The sequence below is a fragment of the Callithrix jacchus genome, chromosome 12, assembly GCF_049354715.1.
Source record: "Callithrix jacchus isolate 240 chromosome 12, calJac240_pri, whole genome shotgun sequence".
Lineage (NCBI taxonomy): Eukaryota > Metazoa > Chordata > Mammalia > Primates > Cebidae > Callithrix > Callithrix jacchus.
Window position 1 is genome coordinate 36,264,845 of NC_133513.1, and position 11,225 is coordinate 36,276,069.

The following is an 11,225-nucleotide window of genomic DNA, read 5'->3' on the forward strand; positions in this document are numbered from 1 at the left end:
GGAGCATCTCATTACAAACACAATCAACAATTCACATGTATTTACATTCAGTCAGCAAATACAGTTGTTCAACTTGGTGGCTAATGGGACCCACTCTACTGCCTGAGGCTTCATATAGAACTCATAGGGTAAGATGGCTTCCAGTAACAAACCACTGGGTGCTTTTCTTAGGACTAAAAAGCTCAGGAATCTGGTGATGAATGAAAACCTCAGTCCCACTGGCACTACATGAGGAGCCAGGAGAGCAGCAGCATCATAAGCCACAGGGTAGGGCAGCCCAGGCAGGGGCATTCTGAGCTGTGGGGGAGGGTAGGCAGTTAGGGTGGGGCATTGTGAGGTGTGGGGTGGGGCACTGTGAGTCACATGCCTGGGTTCTCACCTGGGCCAGTGGGCTTCAGTCTGTAGGTAACTGCAGAAGGAGGAGGAGCTCCTCTGTCTTTACTCTCTTCAGGCAGTTGTTGTGGTCTTTCAGCGCTTGTTGGGTTCACAACCTATTAAATAAGCCGGCTGGTCTTCACCCTCCTAGACAAGTCAACTCAGAGGAGGTGGCGGGGGCGGGCCTTGGCCTGAGTCCCAGCTGGGGCCAGGCTGTGGGATGGGCAGGTGAGCAGCGGGCGATACCATCTCTACAAGTGCAGCATAGCCTCAGCCTAGGGCAGCAGGAGTGTGTGGCCAATGCTGTGAGCAGAAGCACAGGTGGTGGCAGACAGGAATAGAGGCGCTCATGAGGAATGTACTGAGCTGTTATGTGCACCCCAAGGTGGACCAGCACCAGGGGCTAGTTTCTCCTCATGAGTCTGAGATCTAAGAGGCAGCAGCTGGGGACAGGATGGCAGGAGCACCGGTGAGTCCCATTGTAGCCCCTGCTGAAGTGACTTTTGAAGCTGGTGAGGACCTCCACATGCACCACATCCATGACCAGGAGATGCTTGAAGGTAAGCGGTTGTGCCCTTGGCACAACTCTGGCTGATGTTGTCCCCAGGGTCCCCTGGGAGGCATCCCCCACTTTGAGCTCCTTTCTGCTTGTAGCCCGCTTTCCCAGGGCTGGCCAGGAACAAAGGCTGGCTCTGCCCTGCGTTCCCATTCCCACCTCTTAGTCTTTTTCCACAGAGTCCACTCAGTTTCTTTTCCCCTCCCCTCCCAAATGCTCAGTTCTTGCTCCCTCATCTCATTCTCCCAGGCTGGCATGGGAGCATTTATTCATGGCTCTTCTTGTCTGTAGCTCTATTTTTTATTTTGTGGCTCTTTGATAAGTCTTCTTTGAAATATTCTGTCCCATTTCTCAATAAAAACTCAAACATCCCAATTTTCCAGTACCCGTCTCGTTCTTTCTTTGTACCTATCCAGATGGTACCTAAGTGGAGGATCCAGATAAGTGCCTATTTTTTTTCCTGTATTAAGGTAGCTAAATCTCAGCACAATTCATATTCAGATATTTGGGGATTTCTTAAAATCAGAATGGAGGTTTCCATGCGAAAGACTATATGGTATTCTTAATGGGCTGCTGTAAGTCACCTTGATAGAAGCTGCTTAGTTTCTTCTAACCATAATTTTATCACAGAAGAAAAGAAAATGGAAGGTACTTAAATTGTGAGAGGTGTGAAATGTCACAGCCAGAGCTGCAGAAAAGTGGGTGTGTGTTGTGGGGGGGGTTTCCCCAAAGCAGTTTACCCATGATGCTCTGATTACTTTAAAATTCTTACTGTAACACAAAATGTGTCTCCAGGTTTATTTTCCTCCTTAATGAACTCATTAATGAATCATACATGTTTTTAAAAATTAACAAGTTTTTAAAAAATAGAACGCTTGAGAGGCACTTTAGTAAAGATTTGTTAAACTAGAAACGTTTTACATGATCTGATACAACCATGAATGACTCTTACACAATAAGTTTTTTAAAATTAATGTTTAGTAATAACTTTTATTAAAATAGATTGCCTTAAAAATAGAATGAGAATGCTTGAGAAGCACTTAGTAAAGATTTGTTGAACTAGGAAAAAAGAAAAAAAGTGGGTCAGGGAGAGCCCTCTCCTGCCTGTCTTGTGCCTCTCTAACTCCCTGTAGCAACGTTGACCCATGGATGGACAGTTTTCATGGCTGTGTTTCTATTCTGTGACCCTGTCAGATGGGGTTTTGCCATGTTGCCCAGGCTGGTCTCAAACTCCTGAGCTCAAGAGATCCTCCCACCTTGGCCTCACAAAATGCTGGGATTACAGGTTCAATGGAAGGACAACAAAGTCAAAGACATTCGCTCTCCATTCCAGTATCTACTGGACCAACATAACTCAGGAAGCACATCTGAGAATCTACCTCATTTAATCCCAATATTTTTTTCAATTATGTGGAACATAGACAAACCAGTCAAGCTTGGATTTAGACAAAGTTAAATGCTAAACTACATGATGCAATGTAATGGGCACAAAAAAAAAAAACAAAACAAAACTTACTGTCTTCTATAATAGCTTAAAGTCTACCAGTAGGATTTTATTATAAATATACTCAGAAAATTCAGATTGCTCCTGAGTAAATTACAGTGTCAGGAAGCTCACCCTTAGCCATCTATTAAACACATATTAGATGTCTAAAAAAAAAAAACTTTATTTTCCTCCTTGTTCTAAAAAAGAGGTGGGGATTGTTCATGGTCAAAACTTTGAAAAGACATGAAATGCCAATGTAGACTTTTAATGTGTATTATAAAGATTGAGGGTTAAAATGCCAGACCTTGCCTGTGTAAGAGTGTTTGCTGCCATGGCTTTCCCTTTGTCCTTCCCCCTCCTGACAATAGCATTTTGTTCAAAGATAAGAAAGTTGAAGTTTTTGAGTCTCTACACTGTTGGGAGAGGCAGGGGCCTGGGAGGGGGTTGAAAAGAGAAAACAATCAGTTGGTTTGTCTGTAAAATTTTACAAAGATAGGAATCTAAGTAAAAGTAATTCTGGGTGACAATATGGTTCTTGAATAAAAATTAGAATTTTTAAAATAGAAAACATTGTATCACAAAGATATTAAATCCAGTTGGCTCATTGGTTTCACTTAAATGCCAGAGATTTCATTACTGTAGAGGAAATGTCTTACAGCTTTTCTATTTAAACTTTGGGCTTTCAATTTTTTAAGAGGTAGGATAACTAAGACTCATGATGAAAATGACTTTGTAACTTGAAAGTACCGTACTCACCTTTCAAGATATTTAAGGATTTCCTTTAGCATAAACAAATACATTATGTGAATGAATTGATTATACCTTTATACACAAAGCATGTAAGTACTTGTGTAAACTTATACTCTGGTTGATAGATGGGTAGTGTTGGATGAGAGCCCAAAAACAAGGCTCTTTATTGTTAATCTTTAGGATTATGACACAGTTTATGTATGTCTCATTTGGCCCTTTCCAATACAAATAAGGCCTGTGTATGTTCTCTGTATGTATTGCTGATAAAGAAATGAGGATATAGAGATCTCACATGACTATGGAAGACGGCTACTCAACAGAACTAAGGTTCTGTGTCTTCAGAATGACATGGAAGTGACATATATGTTGAATTGACTGTTCAAAAATTTTTAAAACTTCAGAATGTGCATCTTTTATTTTGCCTATAAAATAGACCTGTCTTTTAAAACATACTGCCATCTTGATTTATTTTATGCAAAGTTGATTGTGCGCAACTCAAAGGGAACAGTTACCTCTTCATTTTTTTTTTTTTTTTGTTAAATAAAGGAGGGTCTCACTGTGTTACTCATGCTGGCCTCAAATTCCTGACCTGGATTCAAGGGATTTTCTTATCTCAGCCTCCTGAGTAGCTGGGACAAAAGGCATGTGCCATCTTATCTGGCTCCATCTTATGTCTATACATTCATTTCAATGGATAAGAATAAAGGTAGAAGTAGTTAGATGGCCTACATACAGCAGTTGAAGAAACGAGTTGATAAACTGTGATAAGTGATCACATCTTTTTTCTTTTCTCCCTCTTTAGATATAGCTTTGGAGTCCAGCCCTTCTAACCATCCAGAAGCAAGGAAATCTCAAACATGCTGAGACAACATTGTTTTTTCTGCCAAGAAAGAGTGAAAACTCTTGTTTGATCAGATGCATCATAGAAAGTATTTAGAAAAACTCATATTGGTTTAAATTTTTCATATTCAGTTGTTATTTTAACATGTGGTATACTTTCCTTTAGTTGTTACTATGTTAGTGAAAACATGTAAACTTTTTGTTTAAACATTTTGCCATCTTTTCATCAACACAATTTGTCGTGTGATGGAGGAGTCTTAGATTTATCTTTATGTTTAATTCTTTGTCCCTTTTCCCATGCTCCGAAGAGTACATTTTAAAGACGAATGATAGAACTTAGGCTTCAGCTTGGTTTTCATTTAAAAAAATAGCAAAACATAGTTGTTCATTGTCTGTGATTGAATCTGTGATTTTGGCCTCCTGACACAGTCCTCTGACCACATGTGTTTATCAAATCCACGTTTATGTTATTTGAAACTTTTAATAACCTTTTCATTTGATGTGATGTAAATTTAAACACATTCTACTCTTGCTTATTTTCCTTAATGTTATGTGAAATCCTGGTTTGTTTGCTAAAAAGCCATACACAGCCAGGTTTTCCAGTTGATTTAAGCAGCAAGAATACAAGTGCGGATCTATAATCATATGTGAGTGTTATTTACTGTAATGCAGCACAGTCAAATATGGCAGTGTGTAACTTTTGTTTTTGTAGTTTGAGTAGACTTCACCTGTCTTGAGTTGGTTATTTCTGGCTAGAATTTGTGTTCATTTTTTGCATTACTATAAAGATTTACCTAAGGCTGGGTAATTTATAAGAAAAAGAGGTTTAATTGGCTCATAGATGTTCAGGCTGTACAAGCATGGCTTCAACATTTGCTTCTGGTGAGGGCCTCTGCAAGCTTACAATCATGATGCAAGGCAAAGGGGAAGCAGGTGGTTCCACACTGTGAGAGAGGGAGGAGAGTGGGGTAAGGGGAAGGTTTCACACTCTTTGAAACTACCAGTAGGAGAATTTGCTTCCTACTCTGGGGATGGCACCAAGCCATTTATAAGGAATCCACCATCATTACCCAAACACCTCTCACTAGGCCCTATCTCCAAGATTAGGGTCACATTTTAACATGAGATTTGGAGGGGGAAACATATCCAAACCAAATAAGAATTGTATTTCTCAATTCCATTCAGAGCCATGGGCTTCTCACACCTAGAGAGCATGAGAGCAGAAAAAAGAAAAGCTATTCCATGTTAGTAGATGACCAGTAAGTGTGGTTGGACATGCTTAGAGGGAATCTGGTGCATGTAGAGATAGGTGCCAGGCCAGGAAGTAGTTCTTAGAGCTGTTAGCTCTTAGATTCCGGTAATTAAGCTATATGTAAATGCAAAATGGGAGAATACTAATGGATCATGGCTCATATATGCAACAGGTAAACTTTTTTATTAGCTAAATTTTTCATCTGGCCTAATTTTTTTGCCCTTTTCTTTTGTACATGAGTATTGTTTCATTCATATGTAACAAAAACAAAAAGTAAACTAGGTCAAAAAGTAAATCTAAGTTTTTAGGTTTTACTTTATGAGATTTATCATGCCAGAGAGTTTAAATTATGAATTATTGAAAATAATTTTTTGAAATTGAATTTTATCTCATTTTATATAGGAGTAGTCAGTAAGATGTTAACAACTACTTTTAGTTTATATTATTTGTGCCAGAAGTGACCCAGTTTATTTTTTCATTCTTCGTGCATGAAAAAAAGACAAAGCAGCTATGCAAACCATGTACGTAAACACTAATAAAGGTGAGAAATTGATGGTGTGATGTAAAGTATCTCTCTCTTGATTCCTTTAAATTATAATTGGGACCCAGTGTTGATAGGATGGACCTCTTTTTGTGTATTTTCTAAATCTCTTCTACTTTCCTACGTATCAAATTTATCCAGAAAAGTCTTCAGCTTAGTGTGCCCACCTTTTAAGGACTTTAGATATTTAAGTTAAATTTCAATAGTCTTGTTGTGGTATAAAGATCTGCTTTAAATATTTAGTCTTATTTTTCAGGAAATAACAAAAATAGAAGAGCTAAGTTAATTGTCATGACTGTATTGGTTTTCTGCCACAGCAGGTACAAGCATACCTTCCCCGCTACACCATGACCTTATTTTTCTCCCTCTGTTTCTTTTAATTGTAGCACACTTTTTAATTAAATCAGTAACACTGATATGATTATGACTATCCAAATATTATTCACTGCTAAATCATATGGTGTTTTCACTGTGTCTCTGCATTACATATTCCTTCGTCCTTTCTCTGAAACAGTTCTGAAATCTGAGCACTTCTGCACTTCTTCAGGGTCATCTGTTTTTTCCTACCCTATGCTGGTTTATCCAGCAGTAAGTAGCCTCGGGGTGGTCTGTCACTTTGTTAAAAAATAATTTTAATAATTATTATTAAATTATATTTTACATATAATTTACATTTCACATCCATTATTTTTTAGCATGAAGCTAATTTTCTGACTATATTCATTGGCCTGTTTTCTACCAGCTGTTTTCCTGCCCAAGTTTGTAGCATTTATCACATGCCTTTTAAAGATATTTCCCATCCGCTAAAACATATCTGTTCTCCTTTTTTTTTGGTAGGTGGTGGGCAACTTTCTTTGGCCTTTTGTCATTCTAGTTCAATATAGAGTGGCTTTCCCGTGCTTTCCTGTGCTATCTCTTTAAAGTCTTTTTGATCTCACATAACTGCCACCTTGTATGGGATCACCTGAGTCCTACATTCTGTGTTTCCTTCTGTCCTGTTATCCTTTCTAGTTGTTACTTGAGCATGTTTTCCTGGACAGAGATGTTCAGAGATCTGGCCAGTCTTAAAATCCTTCCTTCTTGATAGAGAACTTCTAGGTTGAATCTAAATTTTACGGTTCTGAAGATATTCCGCAATTGTGCTCTCTTCACAGTGTTCTTGAATCTATTGCCATCATGTGATACGTTATTTATAACTGTGTTTTATGTATCTGTGGAAGCTGTTCAGGAGCGTTCCTGTCTCTGAGATTCTGAAATTTCATAATAACATCTTGGTGGGGATCTTTTCATTTTACTGAGGCTACTAAGTCTGCAGACTGTCTCTTTCTGAGAATTTTTTATTTTCTCTGTTACTGTTTTTTGGACAGTCTTGTTACTCAGACACTCGACTGCTTAGACGAGTATATCTGCAATGGTTTAAAATTTTTCCCCTTCTGTTTTTTTTCAGTTTGTCTTTTTATTCTACTTCTGGGATATTCTGTGAGTTTATACTCTACTATGTCTATTGAATTTTATATTTTTTAGGGTGTTTTAAGATTTTTTTTTTTTTTTTTGAGATGGAGTTTTGCTCTTGTTACCCAGGCTGGAGTGCAATGGCACGATCTCGGCTCATGGCAACCTCCGCCTCCTAGGTTCAGGCAATTCTGCCTCAGCCTCCTGAATAGCTGGGATTACAGGCATGTGCCACCGTGCCCAGCTAATTTTTTTGTATTTTTAGTAGAGATCGGGGTTTCACCATGTTGACCAGGATGTTCTTGATCTCTTGACCTCATGATCCACCCGCCTTGGCCTCCCAAAGTGCTGGGATTACAGGCGTGAGCCACCGCGCCCGGTGAAGATTTTTTTATTAAAGTTTTGCTCCTGACTTTGACTGGTCCCGTGAAATTTTTTTTTGTTATTTCAGTCTCTCTTGTTGGAGGCTTCAGTCTCTCTTGTGCGGTGGTCCCTGGCTTACTTGATTTTGAAAGCATGACTTGTGTTAACTGATGGCACCAGTGTGAGGTTTTGGAAGCCAAACCAGCTTTTCACTTGGGGGACCTCAGTGTATTATCTGGGGATCTTTATTCGAGACAGTTGAGTTTCTTGAGAAGGATTTCCCAAGTTTCTGCCTGGCTACTCGCTTTCCAAAATCAGAGTTAGGGAAGAAAGTTGGAGTTCCATTTTTGCTGTACAGTTTTGTTTATATCTCAGGTTTAGGCCACGGTAGCTATGAGCCAGAAATTCTCAGGTTTGGTATATTCAGGGAACACACATCTAAGTGTCTTACCAGATGGGAGGACAGGTGGACTTGGGGCTCTAATCACAGATTTTCAACTGACCTTGATGGCTTTTGCCCTACTTTTTACAAATTACCCTACTTTTCAAAGTGCTATTTGCCTTGAAATTCACAGCCTGCCTTTAGCTCTGCAAGACAAACTGCTCACTTCTGTTCCAGTCACTTTCTTTTTCTGTTTTTCTTTTTTCTTATTTTTTTTTAAGACCTGTATTTAAGTGTAAATCAAAGTTTCATTTTAGTATCATTAATGATATTTACCAAGACAATTCTTTAGTGATATATCTATAATAAGCATATTACAGTTTTCTTCTAAGGCCTTGTTTAATATTTTCATTCAAACTTTATACACTGCCATATTATCCTATTACTTGACAACATAGATGGAGCTGTTTTCATGAATGCTCACAGTGTTAGAAATATTTAAGTTAATTAAGATTTGTTTATTTTTAGCCTGGTCAGCAAAGCAAGGCCTCATCTCCACAAAAAGGTGAACTAAGAAATTAACCAGGCATGGTGGCACATGCTTTTAGTTTTGCCTACTGAGGTGGCTGAGGCAGAGGATTGCTTGAGCTCAAGAGTTTGAGGCTGCAGTTAACTGTCATTGCACCACTGCCCTCCAGCCTGGGCAACAAAGTGAGACCCTATCTCAGAAAAAGGAAAAGAGTTACTAATTGTTTAAAAACGTACCTGAAATTTGTTCTGCCAAAAAGCAGAGAGAAAAATGTAACCTTTAGCTTTTATTATTTTTTTTATGTTTGCTGAGAAGAATGCTGTAGTTTATTTATTTTTTATTTCTTTTTGGAGGAACAGGTGGTATTTGGTTACCTGAGTAAGCTCTTTAGTGATGATTTGTGAGATTTTGGTGCACCCATCACCTGAGCAGTATCCACTGAACCTGATTTGTGGTCTTTTCGCAGACTTTCCCCGAGTCTCCAAAGTCCACTGTATCATCATCATTGCTTAGCTCCCATGTATGGATGAGAACATGCAATGTTTAGTTTTTCATTCCTGAGTGACTTCATTTAGAATAACAGTCTCCAATTTCATCCAGGTTTCTGGGAATGGAATGCCATGAATGTATTCAATATTATGGCTCAGTGATATTCCATCATATATCTGTATCTATCTATCTATCTATCTATCTATCTATCTATCTATCTATCTATCTATCTATGTATATCACAGTTTCTTTATTCACTTGTTGATTGATGGGCATATGGGCTGGTTCCATATTTTGTAATTATAATTTGTAAATTGTAATTTGCTGGAGTTCCTTGTAGATTCTGGAAAATAGCCCTTTGTCAGATGTATAGACTGTGAAGACTTTCTCCCACTCTGTGGGTTGTCTGTTTACTCTGCTGATTGTTTCTTTTCCTGTGCAGAAGCTCTTTAGTTAAGTCTCACTTGTTTGTGTTGCATTTACTTTTGAGTTCTTGGCGATGAAGTCTTTGCCTAAGCCAGGGTCAAAAAGGGTTTTTTCCAATGTTATCGTCTAGAATTTCTGTGGTTTTAGGACATAGATTTTATGTCCTTGATCCATCTTGAGTTGATTTTGTGTAAGGTGAGAGTTGAGGATCCAGTTTCATTCTCCTGCATGTGGCTTGTCAATGATCCCATCACCATTGGTTGACTAAGGTTTACTTTTTTCACTTAATGTTTTAGTTGGCTTTGTTGAAGATCAGTTGGCTATACGTATTTGGGTTAATTTCTGGGTTCTCTATTCTGTTTCATTGGTGTATATGCCTGTTTTTATACCGGTTCCATGCTGTTTTGGTGACTATGGCGTTACAGTGTAGTTTGAAATCAGGTTAGGTGATGCCTCGAGATTTGTTGTTTTTGCATAGTTTTGTTCTGGCTATGTGGGGTCTTGTTTGGTCCCATATGAGTTTAGGATTGTTTTTTCTAGTTCTGTGAAGAAGCATGATGGTATTTTGATGGGAATTTCATTGAATTTATAGATTGCTTTTGGCAGTATGGTCATTTTCACAATATTCATTCTCTCTATTCATGAGCATGGTATGTCTTTCCATTTGTTTGTGTCCATGATTTCATTCAGCAATGATTGTAGTTCTCACCAGCACATGAGAAAGATAATCCACCATGATGAAATGGGTTCTATACAAGGGATGCAGGGATGGTTTAACATACACAAGTCAATAAATATGATACACCACATAAACAGAATTCAAAACAAAAATCACATGATTGTCTCAATAGATGCAGAAAAAGCATTTGACAAAATCTAGCCTCCTTTTATGATTGAAACTCTCAGCAAAATTGGCATACAGGCATCATAGCTCAATGTAATAAAAGCCGTCTATGAGAAACCCACAGCCAACATAATACTGAATGGGGAAAAGTTGAAAGCATTCCCCTTGAGAACTGGAACAAGACAAGGATGCCCCACTCTCACCACTTCTGTTCAGCATAATACTGGAAGACCTAGCCAGAGCAATCACACGAGAAAGAAATAAAAGGCATCCACTTCAGTAAATAGGAAGTCAAACTCTTGCTGTTTGTTGATTATATGATTGTATACCTAGAAAACCCTATAGACTCCTCCAGAAAGCTCCTAGATCTGATATATGAATTTAACAAAGTTTCAGGAGATGAAATTAATATACACAAATCAGTAGCTCTGTTATACCCTAATAGCAACCACGCTGAGAACCAGACCAAGAACTCAGCCCCTTTTATAATAGCTGTAAAAGTAAAATAAAATACTTAGGAAAGGACCTAACCAAGGAGGTGAAAGACCTTTACAAGGAAAACAACTTTAGTATTTTTCATGGGTTAAAATGAGAGGTAGCAGGTACAGTGGAAGAAGTCAGTGGCTGGGCATCAGCATCCAATGGGTACTGGACCTTTGATGGTAAGCCTTTGGTTTGACTTACTAAATTACAGGTGTAATTCTTTTCTAGTTTTTGTTATTAAACTTCTACGTAACCCTTCTATTTCTTGTTAAAGATCGTAAAATTTCAGACTCTGATTTATGCTGACTGAAGTTAGATGATTTGTTTCTTTTTGTGATTACCTTAAATAATACCTATAAACAGTAAACTGTTAGTAGTGTTTTTGGTGTAATTAAATGTAGTAAGATGGAATGAATTTGTCAAACACTTGTCGAAGTTTTTGATTTACTCAAAATTC

General features: G+C 38.2%; 1 protein-coding gene across 1 annotated transcript in view; it reads left to right on the plus strand.

Annotated features, from left to right (window-relative positions):
• Nucleotides 1-5,810, plus strand: part of LOC100405404 (ribosome biogenesis protein BMS1 homolog) — an 83,680-nt gene extending 77,870 nt beyond the window's left edge. The window contains exon 8 of the mRNA XM_078345291.1: nt 3,970-5,810. Coding sequence (XP_078201417.1) covers nt 3,970-3,975 — 6 coding nt within the window. The 3' untranslated portion in view covers nt 3,976-5,810. The remainder of the gene's footprint in view (nt 1-3,969) is intronic.
• The last annotated feature ends 5,415 nt before the right edge of the window (nt 5,811-11,225 follow it).